The 18430-nt window shown below is 33.3% G+C and overlaps 2 protein-coding genes and 1 non-coding gene across 3 annotated transcripts; 1 reads left to right on the top strand and 2 right to left on the bottom strand.

Annotated features, from left to right (window-relative positions):
• Positions 1-993: 993 nt before the first annotated feature.
• Positions 994-13126, top strand: LOC132613109 (uncharacterized). The gene is made up of 9 exons (XM_060327162.1): positions 994-1028; positions 6157-6229; positions 6337-6367; positions 9267-9499; positions 11804-11912; positions 12019-12071; positions 12442-12466; positions 12653-12749; positions 12845-13126. Exons 1-9 carry the CDS (start codon positions 994-996, stop codon positions 12858-12860), a joined length of 672 nt encoding a protein of 223 aa, XP_060183145.1. The 3' UTR covers positions 12861-13126.
• On the bottom strand, positions 3155-3271 carry LOC132616278 (U5 spliceosomal RNA). Its single transcript, XR_009573070.1, has one exon. It is a non-coding gene; the product is annotated as a U5 spliceosomal RNA (small nuclear RNA).
• Positions 13127-16194: 3068 nt separating the features above from the next.
• LOC132613108 (uncharacterized) lies at positions 16195-17178 on the bottom strand. Its single transcript, XM_060327161.1, has one exon. The coding sequence runs from the start codon at positions 17176-17178 to the stop codon at positions 16195-16197; it is 984 nt and encodes a 327-aa protein (XP_060183144.1).
• Positions 17179-18430: the final 1252 nt, after the last annotated feature.

Raw genomic sequence — 18430 nt, 5'->3', positions numbered from 1 at the left:
AAGTAGAAACTAAACTGCTATAGAGACTCAAACTCAGGTTTCATGCAAAGACATAAGGGGCTCAACAACCAATTGCACCAAAGTAGTGGATATATCTCAGGGGTCCTTTTAAATATACATACGGTATTTACAGTGTATACACCGTATATATACAATGTTTTTCCGAGGTTAGAGGTGGCACGTGACCCCCTCCTAATCGGGTGAGTCCGCCTCTGATTCTAAGCTTTAGTGGTTATGTATTTTGGTCAATTGAAACCCCTACAAATTAAGTTTTTAGTATCAAGAGTTACTTTAAGGTAATTTTAGCTTCATGCTACTTTGGAGTGATCTCTTCCACGTGAAGGAACTTCATTTCTTGAGATGACCGTGAAAAGTCATTTTTCGTATCTATATCATATTATACTAAAAACGGCAACACACTAAGTTAAAAGTATTTCTCAAAATATTCTTCAAAAGGTGATTGATCATTTTGTCCTTTTACAAAAAAAATTACTTTTCTATAATTCTAACTACACTTAATTGAAAATAATCTTTCATCCACCTATTGACTTATACTACAAATTATATGAACTTTATTTACTAACTCACCGTTTCACTTTTAGCTCCCAGCCGTTATTTAGACTTTTCAGATCCTTTATAATATAGGAGTACTGTAACTCATGATAGCTCTTAGAAAATATTCTTGCACTCATTGAACAGTTTCGAGTCTAAGATCAGTTCTCATGTTTGCCTTTTTTGTTTCGCAGCATGAAGTTTGTTCCTCTACCCTTAATAAAATATTTGGTGTTCGAGCAAAAAGATATTGTTAAGATGTGCTTGCATTCATTCAGATTAATCTGCGCCCCGAATATCAAACGCCAAATGAAAAACCAAAACACAAAAAAAAAAAAAAAAAAAAATCTCATTGGGTAATTTTACCTACCTTTGAAAACATTACTGTAAATTTGCCATGGGCATCCTTCCAAGTGCCCATGGATGTCACCAACCTAGGCCATGGGCCTTATTGATCATGCATTGACACCGTCCAGGTAAGTATGTTTCATGTTGCTCCTTCCTATTCTTTTATATCCATTTAGATCCTTGTTTTCCTTTGTTTCAGCCGATGAGGAACATTTTGCCCTCGATTTTTTCTTTTTCATTTATAGCAAACCAGATGGACAACAAACAGATCTTCAGCTGTCTTAAAATGAAAAATACCATAGTTTTGGTAAAATCTGAAAAATAAAAATTCCTTCTGAATCATAGTATGAGCAGATCATGTAATCCAATTTTAGTGACAAAGTCAAGTGTCTTGCACTGGGATTAAAGGTATTGTGTAGAACCTGACGTTAACAATAATGCCAAAAAAACGTATGATTAATACAAACTTATAAGGTTCACCCGACTGGGTAATATGCTATTTTGTAGGGTGTACATGGACCGGGTTGGTTTGGGTTTTTCAAATATCAAATAAAACCAATTGTGTCGGATTTTTAAATCTTTAAACCAAACCAATCCAACAAAAGTCGGGTTTTTCAACCTCAGTTTTTCTCGGGTTTTTGGATTTTTCGGTAAAGTCTTTATATAAAATATATAACTTGTGCTTCAAATATTTCTTTAGTCCTAGTAAGATACAACTATCTAAGTAAGGTGTTTCTTAAGAAAATACTAATACAAAATGGGTGATGACTTTGTACAAATATATTCAATAAAAAGATAATGAAATCGCTTAAAACAAATATTGCTAATTGATAAGCCATAATAAAAATGATCATAATCTAAAAGTAATAAGTCATGCTAAATAAGTAGGGCTAATAAGTATTAGTTACATGATTAAATATTAAAGAAAAAAAATTACGTATTTTCACCGTCTAAACCAATGCAAAACTAAATGACACATATCCAACATTATTATCATTTCTAGTGTTAGAATTGAATTTCTTTTATTAGAATTAATATTGATTTGGTTTGGGTTTGGGTTTTATTTGAGTTACTAACACCTATTACCTATTATATTGGTCATTCAAAATTCTAGGTCAAAGCTTGAAATAATATGTTAAAAAATAAAAACTATGAAATTTTTTAAGAAATATTTATAAATTACATTACAAATATATAATTTTATGTATAAAATATTTCTAAAAATTGTATACATGTAATGTCGGGTTGCTTTGGTTTGGTTTGACATTTTCTAGTTAAAACCAAACCAAACCAATTATGGTCGATTTTTTTCGTCAACACCAAACCACTAGTCGGATTTTTTATTGGTTTGGTGCGGTTTGTCGGTTTTCTTTGTCCACTCTACTATTTTGGTTTTCAAACTTATTCACAATTACCACAACAAAAATGATCAATCTAAACCCTAGGTCATTAGCTCAGAGTATCAACGACGAACAAGAATTTTCACTAAGAAAATTCAAAATATGAAGAAGTAAACACATGAAAAAGTGAAAAAGATTTAACATCTATTATGTATAGATAAAACATAAGAGACTATTTTTATCATTTTCTCGGTAGAAATACATAGAGGTGTGCATTAATCGGATTAACCGGAAAACTAAACTGAATTAAATCAAATTTCAATTTGGATTGGTTTTTCAGTTCGGTAAAAACTGAAAAATCAAAAAACTGAATTTTATATATATACTCTGATACAAATATGCCACTAAGTAAGAATGACCCATTATAGTATTAAGAGTATAAAATGACCCATTCTCAATCTTTAGGTTATGGACATGTATTTATATACTTTTAAATATTGTGTTTTTAAAGTTCTATCTGTGACTTATATTAGAAAATATATTTGAGAGATTTGAAATGGTTACTTCTCATTCTCTATAGCATTTGTTTTTTTTTTTCGTCATTCAAATGTATTGACGCAATTGATAACCAAACCGAAAAACAAAATCCGAACCAAACCAAACTTATTTTGGTTCGGATTGGATCCTAACTAAGTTTTGGTTTGGATTGGATCCTAACTGAAAAAACAAATGCACCCCTAGAAATACATGAAAGTTTGTATGGAAGCACAAAAAGGGAAAACTTGGCACGATAAGAGGCAAAAGTTTTTGTCTTTTTGTGCGATAATCGCAGCTTGAATTTTCCTCAGTATCAAAATGCACCAAAAACATCACTATAAGACAAACGTAAAATTGTTGAAACTAGAATTGTTAGGGGTACTCAAAGGAGAAAACCCCTCCAAAAATTAGCATATGCCACTAATTTTAACACACACACGATATTCTTTAGTAAAAAGCAAAAGAATAATTCGCTTTGTGCTCACTGCGTGGCTGCGTGAGTTTTGTATCTAACCTGTGTATTCCTTTTATATTGCAACAAAGTTTTGATTTACCCATTATTTATCGATGTGGTACTCGCCTCACTCATTTTAAGTATTCCTCTCTCTGTTTCTCCAGTCTACAATTTCTATATGATAAAAAGTGCATGTTTTTCAAATAGAAACGACTTAAGGTATCCTGTATATTTTCTCATTTGATTAATTTAAGATTTGATTTCGCCTCAGTGTCTTGGTGATTCTAAAGAAATAATATGCTCACAAACTGATCGATGAAACGTCGCATAAGGATGTTTTGGACCGAGTATCTTGAATAATCGAACTCCAGTGTAGGTTCATTTTTTAAGTGTATAATGGAGGACCAATTGGAAGAAGCAGAAAATAAAATCAGTTGCTGGATGTTTAAATTGCATCTTTTAGGTTTAACTTCAAGTTGGCCTTACAAATGGCATTGAGTAGTGTGAGGATCGTCATCTCTAGCAGGGGCTCAAATACAATATGAGGTACGGGTTCAGATGAACCCAGTAGCTTTTGCTTAGGCATCGCCAGTATTATATTAAGAAGTTCGTTAAATATTTATAGTATAAATATATTGTGAATACGAGCTATGAATTAATGGCAAGTTCAGAACCCATAATCTCAAATCTTAACCCCGTCTCTGACCTCGAGCTAAGATTTGATAGCCAACAAAGGTGGAGTACTGTGGTTTTGTCGCTCCCCCGCTGAAGTCCAATGAAGAGTCTTTGCCTTCTGAATGGCACAAGAAAGCTTTGTCAATATTTTCAAAATTGAGCTACTTGCTAAAGGATGTGGAGTTAGTATGGAAAGCTTCTCACTGTTATAACAAATGTCTATTTTTAAACCACTATCTATCTCTGCCTTCATATATATGGCTTCCATTTAATGGAGTGGCCATTGAACAACACAAAATGTTGAAACAGTGGGTGGAGCCACAACCAGATTACTCAAAATTGTCATTCTTTTTGTCCATGTAAATAGTGAAAGATACAATTATGTTCATTCAGATCAGTATTGTTTTCATGGTCAAATGAATAGTTTACTTGAATGAAATTTCAGTTAAAACGTCACAGAAAAATTGGAAGGAAGAGTAATTGTGAGGCAAAAATAGATGCTTAATGATTATACCACTTTTATATATCACTTTAATCCAAATAAACCAATAAAAACACATCCAGTTTAAATTGAACACAATTTAACAACGTATCTAGATTTCAGACTTAAGAATAAATCAAAAACAAGAAAAATTTGTTAAGAACTGGATAGGGGCCACGCAAATGCAACTTTAATGACAATGTCAAGTGTCTATAGTTCCACTTTGATTAAAATTGTTGTACAGAATATGATATTGTTATGAATCTGATATTAACAATAATGCCTAGTGTTAACATATTACAATAAGACACTTTGCCTCCACTAAAAACTCACCGGCACTCAGAGTTTACATCAAATCAAATCATTTAACCTTATCAGTTAAAAATTAAACTGAAAACACACATCAATTAGCATGTGTATATACAAAACTTGATTTGATATGAAGTTTAGGACCCGTTATGGCAATAAAATTATTCACTTTTTTACGGAATAATTTTTCATTTTATTTGAAAATCAGTGTTTGGCCATGAAAATTTCAAATTCAACTTGAAGTTGGATTTCGAATTTGAAAAATAGCTTATTACTTTTTTCCCAGATGCACAATATGAAATTGACACCGATCTACTAGACACCATACGAAGATATGTGATGATTAAAGTTATGTACAATTTCTACAAAATGCTAATTTAATTCGACAAAAGCTTCTTGATATGTATGCAACTGTAAAAATAAAAAGTTTCTTAAAGACAAGGCAGAAACTTTTAGCTGTAAAGTATTTGCAACAATTATCAATGTTGCACGTATTCAAATATAATGTGTGTTGTTGAAATATCAAAATATCAAAAAATTATCAGACTGAATATGTTTCAACTATATAGAAGAGCGGGTAAAGATGCTATGCTCGATATGTATGCTTAGAGGTATTAAATCTCAAATTGAGGATATTTAATTAGTAGGATTGTTGGATGTTGGTAAGTAGATGGCGTAGTTTATTTGGTGGTGTTGAAGGACTTTCTTGGTTGATTGAAAGCATTTATGCGGTGTTGGAGGACTTTCTTTGGCAGGTGGTGCTGCTAAAACGCAGCTTGTTGGTGCCAGCTTTTACCTAGAAAATATATGGGCTAATTGATGGTGTCTGTCAGTTTTCTAAAAAAATTAGATAAAAAAATTTAGAAAACCGACACAGCCCATTGGTTTTTTTTGGATATAAATAACTAATAGATAGATTGTGTCGATTGTAACAAAAAAATAAATTAATATATTAATTAAATTAAAATATGGTTACTCATTTTTTTTTATTGGTTTGACCATACAAACCGACATTTATATATTTAACACAATTGACGATGTCCCTCGGTTTAAACAGACGAAGTCCGTTGGTTTTTTTCTTCCGACCAATTATTTTCCGACACTGTCAAGTCCGTTGATTTTTTCTAGGTTTGCCCTATTACCTATCAACGGAGTGTTGGAAAAATTATATATCTCAAAAAAGAATATGTTCATTTCCTATAACGTTAGCTTCAAATTGCCTGACTATTGAATAACCTTAATAGCCTTCATTGTGTGATAACAGACGTTTGACCATTCATTAGCCTTTGAATTCATATCATGTAATTACCTTACACCATTGATTTCCTCTCATTGAATAGCCTTTATTAGCCTTAAATGGCATTTACGTGCATGTCTGATGGTTACAATATCCATTGTAACATCCTTCTACTTCTTCAGATAAATAATCCTCCTTTGCTTTCACTTTGAGTGGTTGACAGATACAGAGAGCCAAAATTTCTCTTCTTCTCATTTCCTTTTGCTGGGTTGTATATTCGTGATAGAGTATTTTCTGTGAGATTTCCAACACGGAGTTAGTCAGTTTTGAACCTTGGTGTTTTACCTGTTCTCAGTAGTGATGTTGGCGTACTCATATTACACCTCTGCACATTTTATTGCAGGTTCAGATCTTAGCACTAGTGGAGCCCGCGAGTGAGTTTCCTGCCGAGATCTAGCTTTCAGTGAGTGAGCCGTTGTATTGTCTGCATTGGCCACCGTGTCATTCTTAATTAGTTTATTTTGCTACTTCTGTCAGAATGTGTGTACCTATTTCAGACAATTGTATCTTTATTCTTAATTTTGCTCATGACAAGCATCACTAGCTGTTGGGTGTAGAATCCGGCTTTCGCTTCTGCATTGTATTTCGACTTTTCTTCTATTTGTGATATTCATGGCTGTTAACCTTTATTGCTTTACTTCCACTTAATTAGTTTGAGTTGATGAATATCTTGGTTTGCCTTACTTGGGATTAGGGACAGAGCCACATACGTCTAATTATTTTTATACATGGTTAAAATTATTTTTTATGTATAGATAGTAGATGTTGAACCCTCTTGTACTTCTTCGTGTGTTTACTTCATATTTTAAATCCCCTTATCGCAAATTCTGGCTCCGCCACTGCTTGAGATAGCGGGTGCCATTACAACTAAGAAATGTGGGTCGTCATATTGCCTTTGAGATTTTTTTCAAATTTTTATCCAATTTCCAAAATCAAGTCCAATATTCCAACATTTGTTTAGTCAAAAGCATTTTGTATATAAACTAGTCTCTAAGTTCGTGCTTTGCACGAATATATTTTGCTTTAAATACTACGATATCCGTACCTAAAATACTTTCTCTGTTCACTTTTACTTGTTCACTTTTGACTTTTCATGCTGTTTAAGAAATAATAAATAAACTGTGTATTTTATCATGATGCTCATATTAATTGGTATATAATGATATTGGTTTTGGAAAATGATTTGGAATGAGTAATTAATGTTAAGGGTAAAACAGGCAAAAAAAATTGTCTTATCTTGATATGTGAAAAATGCAAAAATGAAAATCTATTTTAGAAATAGTGGACAAGTAAAAGTGAACGGAGGGAGTATAAAGCTTCAACTGCAATTGTTTTCTTGTTGATTTCCAAATATTTAAGAACTCTCTTTCGTCTCTTTTAAACTATTAAAAGTAGAAACTTAAATAATTAGTTCCTTTAACGTATCTTAATTTCTCCAAAAGGAATAAAAATACTTTCTAAATTTTGTATTCCGACATCCCAAGAGTATTTGCTACTTGACGTGGTCGTAGAGCGTCCATGGATACTTTTTGCATTATATTACTGAAATGGTCAACGACAAAAAACCAAGTACTTCCCCGTCTCAATTTAAATGAGAGTTGATCTATTTGGGGAATCAAAAGTTTTTTCCTTGACTACAATTTTCTCCAACTCTTTTCATATATTGTGAACTATTAATTATGCAGATTTATAATACTTTTTTCTGTATTTTCAAATATCTAACATTTATTATAATAAAGAATCTATGCTTGAAATTTTAGTCAAAGAAAGAATTGATTGACTCCTCAAATCGGTCAACCCTCGTATAAATTGGGACAGTGGGAGTAATAAGTAGATCAAATTGTACCGCTCGTAGTCAAAAGAAAGGGGGAAAAGTGAGAACCGCATCCTTGACCACCAGCGAGGACACCATCAACTCTGTATTTCTATATGAAAATCTTTAGAGTTTGAAGGTCGCAACAATTAATAACTCTCGTGGTATGAAATTTTCTGGAGCAAAGGACGTTGATTCTTTAGACTTCTTACTGTGTATGAGTCTATTAAGTTGCATAGATGTAGAATTACTATCCTAATTAAATTCTAGCTTATACTGCTAGCATTTCCTAACCATTCTCAAACTTGGCTAATACACAATTCGATCAACACGTGATTGTATGTACTCCTAAATATCCCTTGGTTTGCCGTGTCAGACAAGGCCATGGCATATGGTAGTTTGTTTACTTATTTTCATTCAAGTACGAAACTTTATATTCTTAAACCCCTCTTATGCAACAACTTCCAATGTTCTACGACTTTTCTGTCTTCACGTAGTACTCAAATAAGCTTGGAGAGATAATAAATTAATTTTAAAGACATCAAGCTTAATTCTACTTCAACCTACCTTTCCCGATATAATTAATTGAATTTGAACTAAGTTCTTAATTACAATTATATCCTACATAAGATTTATTTTTTTAAAATTTAGAGGGTATAAGAGTCGTTCAATATTTGAAGGATATTTTGGTCAACCAACATTTATATTCATACTTTTAAAATAAAGTCTCTATAAACGTGCAGTTGCACGTTATTCTCAGTCGATCTCAATATTAGTAAAACATATAAGATAATATTATTTGTAATTAAATATATTTATTTTATGAGTTACTAAAATATTACTATAGCATACGCTTGTATCTACATTAACACTTCTTTGAAATTGATGTTCCCGGTAATTTAATTAATTAGTTTTAGAAATATTTATTTAACAAATTCTTTAAGAATAAAAAATAAATTCCTTACCTCTTTGTGAGCTCTCCATAATTTATCATCCATTTATATGGAAATCTAACATTAATTCATGGATTCAAAGTCATATGATCTCACAATCAACGAATGTGGTCTTGTAATTCCAATAGGATTAGGCACTACTAAAAAAAAAGGGCATTTTCGACCACAATTTTGATCGAAAAAAAATCGACCACGGGTGGTCGAAATTTGAAGAATTTAATTTTTATTTAATTCTTTTTATAGAATTTCGACCACATCAGGTCAATTTTTTAATAGGAAAAATGCATTTCGACCACGTGTGGTCGAAATTAATTTTTATACAAATAATAAATGGAAAAAAACATTTTATACATAATTAAATTATATATATATAAAACAATTAATTAAAAAATAAAAATAAAAATCTAATTTCGACTACACGTGGTCGAAATAATTAAGTTAAAGTCGGTCAAATCTGACTTAATTATTTTTTTCAAAAGATTTTAGACCAGATCTAGCTCTCCTTAGTTTTCGTTTCATTCCCCCCCCCCCCCCCCCCCCCCTTTCTCTTTCACTCTCTTTACTCTCCATCTTCTCTCTACCATCCCACCACCCGACTGCCCCACCCCCTCCTTAGACGGTCAACGCCGCAGCCACCGCCGTTTCGGACCAGCAAGCGTCGCCACCAGACGCCGCCGCTGTTTTCGACCATCGTTCCATATTTTGAAGATCATGGTGTTAGATTTACTCCGGTCAAAAAGGTAACGGCTAATTGAACCTCAATTTAAGGGGAAATTCTTTGTACAAGATCAGCTTATGTCTCTCATTTGCATTTTTTTCCTCTTTATGAGTATCTGATTTGTTCATGCTTCTTGTTGTTGATTGGAATAAGTAAGCTCTCTGGTTTCTTTCTTCTTCAATTTTACTGTGCTATATGTTAGTTTGATCTTTTAGATCGACATTTCTTTGTGCTCATTTTGTAACCATATGAGACTGGGTTTAATTTTCTCTCTATTGCTTGTGATTTGGTATGATTCATATTCATTTGTTTATACTATATTAGTAGTTGTGGTGTTTCCTCAAGAGGAAAAATTAACAAGCCTATTTGGTGTTTGATAAAATGTCACAAAAGAGATAATGTTAATGACTATATAATGGTATAATGTTAATGCTACAATTCCTAAATGGCCATGCTTCTTCAATTTTTTCCTCTTATTTGAGTGCAAGGGCAACAAAAAGAAGATGTTATATGGTACATGAAAGAATCAACTATAGTTCTATATGTGCTGAAATGAAAAGGGAAATCAATAATGATGAGGAAGCTTTAGGAAAATACGATGGTAAAATTCGAGAGGTAGCAAATGAAGTTACCCCCATAAAATGGTGGAACACCACTGAGTAGAATGTATAGAATAATACATACTTCACTTTTCAACAAAACGGAAACCTAAAAATAATTGGCTACCGCTGATTTGGCACGAGCTCACCATTTAGCGCGCACCTCATTCTGTATATCCAACAGCTCTTATGTTGTCTGTTGTAGGGTGTGCACGCTTTGTAGAGCTTGACGAGACTGAATTACACATATTGAGCAATTTTCTTTGACTGAACTGACCACTTCATGTTGCGTTTGATAAACTTCATCATAGTTTCAGAGCTACAATTTCTTAATTACTTGAAAGTTCCTCTCAGATTTCCTTTCATTTCAACTTTGGTGAGACCCCTGAATCACCCATCTGACCTTCTTGATGTATACCTATATAATTTTCCATATTTCAGCTCTACTCTTAATCTCATACGGAGATTAGGAGAATCTATGTAACAAAATTCATGTGTTTGATACGTAAGCACTCAAGCCTAGAAGTCCAATATTGCTAGAGTATTCCATCCTGTCTATAACACCTCCCTTTACCATATTTCTTACCATTGTTGTTCCAGGAACAAAGTTGAAAGACTTTGTGACAACACTACAGTCTAATGCTTCCATCCAGTCTGAGATTGCATTTGAAAAAATATTCCGTGGTTAAGATACATTTGTATTAACTAATTATGACTAACAAAGGTCATAATTAAGATACCAGTACTTTAACTTTCAAAAATACTTATCACTATGTAAACAAATTATATACTAACAATTCTTTATTTATAGATAACGTTCAGGATCAGTAACTTAAAGAATAAAGTTATGCAATTTTTTACTTTTAGATTCCTCCTAGTCTAACCAGAGGACCTGATCAAACATGTTACTTATATAATTGACCTGAGGAAAATGAAAAACCAATTTGGCAATAACATTGAAGTATTTTGAGAGTTAGTAGATTTTCATAGTGAGACCACTATCTGAACAAGTTAGTGAACTACAACAGGGGTTAGAAATGCAGACCTGATCATAGCAGTTCTGTATTTTCCATGCATGCAATATTCAAATTGGCGAAATTCTCCCAAGATATCCAAAGCTGCACTAAATTCGATTATAAGCTCAGGATCTGGTGCTGTTCAATAATACATCTAGTTCAAATGGATTATTCCTCTCGTTTCATTTTATGTGGCGTTATTTCTATTTTGATACACCCCAAAAAGATTGGCGCGCTTTTAATAGCTCAAATCTTCGTAATTATAACATTCCTATTTAATTTGCCCTTAATAACATATCGTAGGAGTAGATATGACATATTGAAAACCAGTAAATGCTAAGGGTACTTTTGGTGTCTTATTTCTTTTTAAATTAAAACATAACTTATAAAATGAATGGATCACAGGTTTTGAATCCATCCTGATTCAGATATTTTTGACACAAGGATAGTCCTTTGGTTACCTGAAGTAGTCACTGGTCAGGACTTATAAGAATTAAAGTTTACATGGGAAAATATAATTGTAGACATAAGGAGGAGGTAGTGTTTACCATATTTCTTACCATTGTTGTTCCAGGAACAAAGTTGAAAGACTTTGTGACAACACTACAGTCTAATGCTTCCATCCAGTCTGAGATTGCATTTGAAAAGCTCAGAATTTACTTTAAATGAGACATGGTATATTAATTTCCCTTTTGAACTTTGTGGGTGCAGATTTTTGAGCTCTTTGATGTAAAGCAAAAAGGAGTTATCAATTTTGATGATTTTGTTAGGGCACTTAATGTTTTCCACCCAAATGCCCCACAGGAAGAGAAGATTGATTGTAAGTGAAAAAAAGATAAACATAACTGTTTTGTTCCTCTTTTATGTTTCAGATAATGCTGGCACACAAATAGTCACATTGATACGCCATCATTCGGTTATTGCAGTTTCATTTAGGCTTTATGATATGGATGGCACGGGATTCATCGAGCGGCAAGAGGTATGCTATTCTAGATGTTTAAGACCATGCACTTTTCACTCTACTGCTGCTAGTCTACGAGCTGTTACTCTGTTCCTTATTTTAAGTTATAATAGCTTGCACGGAAGACTTAGAGAGAGCCACTTGAGGCATATATTGTATTTACAAGTTACAACTGTACTTCACTTCTTCGCTATGTCCTCTTTATATATTGTATAGCTTCCACACTAAAGTTCTTAGCAGCCAGAAGTTGGAGGAAGCACTCATTTGATATTTGTTTATTTTCCCCTTCTGAGTCCAAAGCGTTGTTTGCATACAGTTATGCAGATATCAATATCACACTTACATCATGGTTTAATTAATTTCTGATATCTATCCAATAATTTTGCAGGCTTCATTATCTGTGATTTTGGCAGGTTAAGCAAATGTTGATTGCAATTTTATGTGAATCTGAGATGAAGTTGGCCGATGAGACTGTTGAGATAATTTTGTGGTTTGTTTGTTGCCCAAGAATAGTGTATGGGAGATGGCCATTTACAAAAGCATTTACTGATCATTACCATTCCAATTTTAGTAACTAGTAAATGTATTTCAACATGCAGACTCAAATCAGGACGGAAAGATTGACAAATCTGAATGGCACAATTTTGTGGGCCGAAATCCTTCATTATTAAAGATAATGACTCTTTCGTATCTAAGGTATCATGTTTTGATATTGATGTGTGGTGAACATTAATATATTAGACATAGGATGTTGTTGTCTGATGAGATTTTTCTTTTTTCTTGATTCTAAGGAGTATGAAGCTATGAAGCATCAAGTTGCTCAGCTAACAAGAACACTTAATTCCTCGGAGGCTAGGATGTTGGGTATGCAAGCCCAAATTAATAGTTTATGATGGATATGTTTAAATAGATATGTATATTATCTTTAAGGGTTTGAATGTAGTTTTAGTTTGAATTAGAAGTACTTTTACGTTTATGATGTTTAAGTGTTTGAATGTAGTTTTAATTTTAGGTACTTTGAGGTTGAATGGACAATGTTTAAGTGTTCAAGTGTTTGAACATTGTTTATGGTTGTTGTGTTGCATTGTTGATGAATTGGATGGCTGTTTTGATTGATGAATTTGACTATTTGGAAATTGGCAGGTGGGCTGCCAAAAGCAGGCAAATGCTGAAAAAAATATTCCAGATTTTCGACCACATGTGGTCGAAATCATCCCAGATATTTCACAATTTTGACCACATGAGGTCGAAAAAAAGAAAATAAAAATTCAATTTCGACCACATGTGGTCGAAATTTAGCAAGATTCTTGCCAGATTTCGACCACACGTGGTCGAATTTCTGGGCCCATTTTACAATTTCGACCACATGTGGTCGAAATTGAATTTTTATTTTCTTTTTATATTTAAATATAAATAATGTTTTCGACCACACGTAGTCGAAAAATTTAAATATAATTTAATATAAAAATAATTTTTTTGACCACATGTGGTCGAAAACAATTTTTCCCTTAATTTCGGTAGAATGTGATTTCGACCAAGCTGTTATCGACCTACGCATGTGGTCGAAAAATTGGTCGAAATAAAGGCTTTTTTGACCTCGTGTGGTTGAAATTTTTGGTCGGAAATCCCTGTTTTTTTAGTAGTGAGGATAATTAGACGTAAGGCCCTGTCCTATTTTTATGAGTAAGTCTGCTATAATTAAGGTGGGTTAGTTGAAATAGAATTGGGGTAATGAGTTTAGTAACGGCCGATGATTGGGAGTTTAATAGAATTAGGATTATTAGTAATTAAATGTTAATAGTAATGGTAAAGACATAAAAGTCGTTCAATATTTGAAAGATATTTTGGTCAACCAACATTTATATTCATGCTTTTAAAATAACTAGTCTTTATGTTCGTGCGTTGCACGAATATATCTTGCTTCATATGCTAAAAAAATGCATAAATAAAATCTAAACTTTCAACTACTTTTATATTCTAAAAATAATTGATAATTTGGCGCAGAGACTTCTAAAGTTGACAATAAGTTTATACCAAATAGTAGGATTACGTAATCATGAGCCTTAGCCGGTTCTCATCATTGTTATCAAACTAATACAAATTCCAATGCCTTAATGCCGCATAACCCGTTAACGATACTTCCACAAAAGCCAGAACTATTAACAGAAAAAGACCCTCTTTCTTTTGCAACTAATATTATGAAAGGATATATCTGATACTAATATGAAGTTTTACTGAGTTTTATCACATTCTTTTGCAGCACACATCTTAAAAATAATATTCGATAAAGAGTTCATGATAAAGAATATAAAATAGTGGGGTTTTTTTTATGTAGAAGTGGTCGGCTCATCCTTAATTTCTCCGGGAGGAACAAAACTCGTGTGCTATAAAATATTTGGAGCAAAACACGTTTGATATTTTTTTCACTGGCTTCTTACCATATGTGGGTGTATTAACACCGTTGGGTTTCGTCTTAATTCTGACTTGGAGTCCTTTGGTTTTAATCTTTTTTTTTTTTATGGGTGAAACTGTTGTTTTGGAATTCCATTGGAATTAGAAAACAATGCAAATTCATGTTACTCCTAATTTTACAATTTTATCCTACGTAAATTATGTTCTCAAAGGTTAGTTTAGCTTTCAAAGGGTATAAAAGTCGTTCAATATTTGAAGGATATTTTGATCAACCAACATTTATATTTATGCTTTTAAAGTAAGCCTCGCACGTTATGCCCTGTCACTTTTTTGAATAACTCACATTCCCTGCCAAACACTTGGACAAGTTCAAATTCTCTCCAAGAATCAACAGTTGTCCCTAATCACTGAATTAAGTTAATAATGAATTAAGTAAAAGAGATAAAAATGTTGAAGAAGCCATCCAATGATATCTCACATTAAAGACAATGATGGAAAATTTCTTCTTGCCCCAAAAGAAATTAGGATAACAACACTAATCAGTTGTTTCTTTATTATACATAAAACATAAGGGAAGAATTTTAATTATTAATAACGACAGGAAAATCCCTCTATCTGCTTGAAAAATTCTTCAACTTCAATGCATTAAACAAGTTCCCAAGGATTTTAAAGAGAAACCTCTAAAAGTCAATCCTCCTTCAAAAATCTGTTATATGTTTACATTCTTCAAGATCCTTGAATAATTAATGCACCTACAAGCAAATCAAATATCATTATACCTTTCTGGTATAAAATAGCTTTCTAACTTGAAAAACAAAGAACGACATGTCTAAGAGAAAAAATGTTATTTCCCTCCTTTTTTTCCCCTTGTTTTTATAATATAGTTGACTCCTTATATGAGCCCAAATCAAATATATTTAGTTTTAACAGTTGACGCTTATTATGTTCACAATCCACGTAGGATATATTTATGCGTAGGATTTCATAGCTGAAATATCTTAGCTAAAAATTCAAAGTCTAATTTTAGGCAAAGTCAATATTCACAATCTTATCATGTACTACTAAATTGTCTCATTATGCATGTAACCTCTTTATACAGGAAATAAATCTTTAAGTTAGACTCCTTTACAAACTTGACATATGTTTGGGTTTACCGTAATCCAAAAGTAACATTTTGAAGTCCTAATTATTAGATAAAGTGTTAAAGATTACTATTTTTTATCCTATGCGTATTTTACCTTTTGAAGATATAATTTATTTATTTTGAGGGTACAAAAGTGGGTTGGCATTCCAGGGTATTTTAATCAATCAACAATTAGCATTTTAATATTCGTGCTTTTATTCTATGTCAAGTGCCTCGCACGTGTAACCACTGTAGAGAAATATAGCAGAAGAAAAGTAAATCGGGGAGATCTTCTGCTAGCCCAAGATCGTTAACTAAGATCGGAAGATTCAACTAAAGAAGAGAAAGCTTTGGAAAAGGAAGTGTTTACTTGAATTGACTTTTTTTTTTCTTTTTGTTTTATTTAAGCCATCACCATTAGGTTGTGGGCCTATGGTGTGGGGGTTTGGCTTGGACCCCTACCATGTTAAATTAATAAGCACAAAAACTTACAATGATTAGAGGGGGACATGGAAACCTTGCCTCTAATCTACAAAAAAAGATTGACATAACAATCTTAGGAAAGGAATTAGCCTATACAAATCCTTTCCAAGAAAACAAAGTAAGTTAACTAACAAAGAAATTACTTTTTTCATAGCTTCTTCTAAAAGTAGGGACCTGTCCTTTGTCAAGTTGTAATAGTCCCTTTACCTCTCTAGGCAGTTCTCGTAGAGAGTGATAGAAGGTCCTATTACCACTTGTAGCAGCTAGCTTGGCCAAAAAATCAGCACATTTGTTGACTTCTCTGAAGCAATGAGATATGCAGTGCTTGGTGCCATTTAGCAGGTTAGTAGTACTCCTCACAATGTGTTTGAGCTTGAGGTTATCAGTATCTTTGTTAATCAGCATGTTTGCTATAACCATACTATCCAGTTCCACATGAAGGTTCAACACCCCATTTTGTATGCACCATTCCACTCCAGTTCTGATAGCAAGTACTTTTACCTGATTGCTACTGTTGCATTGAACAAGGAAGGAGAAGGTTGCAATGAGATCACCATGTTCATTTCTCACCACTCCTTCAATTCCTGCCTTACTAGTACTCTTGAAGTGACTCCCATCAGTGTTCAACTTTGTCATATTAGTTTGTGGTTTGTTCCATTTGATAGTGACTGATCTGATAATTGGGCTAAGCCTTTTAACATAGTTGCATATGCTGATCCAACTCTCATCTATAACAACAGAGGGGAATGCATCTTGAATCACAGCTTTCATGTTCCATATGCACTTAGTGACCATTCTGTACAACTGGAACTTGTTGTTATCTCCATACTTATAAGCAGTCCATGCTTTCCATATTTCCCAGCAAACCATGATTGGGGTGGCTTGTAGAATCAATTTATGAACTTTGTTTTTGGCTTTCCTGTTCCACCAGTAGTTCAAGAGTCCCCTTATTGGTATATGATGATGTTGGATGCCAAGAGAAGCTCCCATAGCTTTCCATATGTATTCAGCAGCTTTGCCTTCCACAAACACGTGTTGCATAGTCTCATTTTTAGGAGCAAAACAGCAAACACAGTCCACAGCATCTTGGTTGTCTAACCATTTCATTGCTTCTTTGAATGGTCGCTTTCCAAAAAATAATCTCCAACAAATAAAATATTGCTTAAAAGGAATAGACTTCTGCCACATTTTATTGATAGTGGAGTTAATTTGTCTGTGGTTCCTTACCAACTACCAAGCAGTACTATTAGTATACTGTCCATCTTCTGATAAAGTCCATACAGCATAATCATCCATATCATCTTGTCCCAGTTCAATTGAAAGGATATGCAAGGCAATCTGGCCAGGTAAGGTATTGTAAAGCTTTTGAGCATTCCACCTGTTCTGCACCATGAAGTCTTTCACTTTAGCTTTTGCATTCCCTCTGGTGATGTAGCTTGAGTAGTTTTGTGCTAGAGGTCCCATTTCAGTCCAGTTATCCCACCAAAAATTGCATTCACCAGAATTAATTTTCCAATGAATGTATTATTCACACTTATCTCTGGCAATCAACAAAAATTTCCATGCTTGAGAATTTCCTGACACCCATTTCTTGCCAACAACATTCATTCTTGGACAATATTTAGCATTTAAGAAATCAACCCATATTGAAGTCTTGGATCTGAATTGCCACCATCTTTTTACCGTGAGAGTATTAGATATTTCATGCATGCTTCTGATACCAATCCCAGCTTCACTTTTAGGAAAGCATAGTTTGTCCCAAGAACTCCAGGGGTATTTATTCTTACCATTAGCATTTCCCAGAAGAAGTTGACAATATGTTTTTGCATAAGCTCCAAAGTCCCTTTTTTTTGGGGGGGGGGGGGGGGGGGGGGGGTTAATGGCAGATAGGATGTAGATGGGAAGAGACTGAGCACACTCTTGATTAGTACTGTCTACCACCACAAGACAACATATTTTGTTGCCAAGCATTTAGTCTTTTAATGATTTTTACAACCATGCTATCAAAGTAAGAAATTTTCTTTTTCCCAGTATAAATAAGACAACCAAGATAAGTAAAAGGAAAGCTTTTGTCCATAAAACCAGTACAAGTCCTGATCATATTTATTCTGCCCCTGATGTTCTTTATTCTCTGCATCTGTAACCTTCTTCTTTTGTTCCTCAAGACACTGTGAAAATATTTGGTGTTTTTATCACCATCCTTAAACCACTGTAACTAAGTTTTTTGCTTCATCATAGAATCCTGCAAATTCAACCATCTGATGTATTCTGCATAACCCCTATTAAGATCTTCCCTTCCTTGTTCAGTGTTGTTTCTAATGTCTAGTTCCTCCAAAATCTCCATCTTCGCTTCAAAGTC

The sequence above is a fragment of the Lycium barbarum genome, chromosome 10, assembly GCF_019175385.1.
Source record: "Lycium barbarum isolate Lr01 chromosome 10, ASM1917538v2, whole genome shotgun sequence".
In the NCBI taxonomy this organism is placed as follows: domain Eukaryota; kingdom Viridiplantae; phylum Streptophyta; class Magnoliopsida; order Solanales; family Solanaceae; genus Lycium; species Lycium barbarum.
Note: the sequence above shows the minus strand (reverse complement) of the source record. Positions and strands in the feature narration are given on the sequence as shown.

What these genes read in the sequence shown, in the direction of transcription:
- LOC132613109 (XM_060327162.1), top strand. Translation starts at nt 994, where the DNA reads ATGGGCCTTATTGATCATGCATTGACACCGTCCAG. An exon ending in CATGCATTGACACCGTCCAG is followed by an intron (nt 1,029 to 6,156) that starts GTAAGTATGTTT and finishes AGTGGTTGACAG; the next exon opens with ATACAGAGAGCCAAAATTTC. An exon ending in TTCGTGATAGAGTATTTTCT is followed by an intron (nt 6,230 to 6,336) that starts GTGAGATTTCCA and finishes ATTTTATTGCAG; the next exon opens with GTTCAGATCTTAGCACTAGT.
- LOC132613108 (XM_060327161.1), bottom strand. Translation starts at nt 17,178, where the DNA reads ATGAAATGGTTAGACAACCAAGATGCTGTGGACTGTGTTTGCTGTTTT.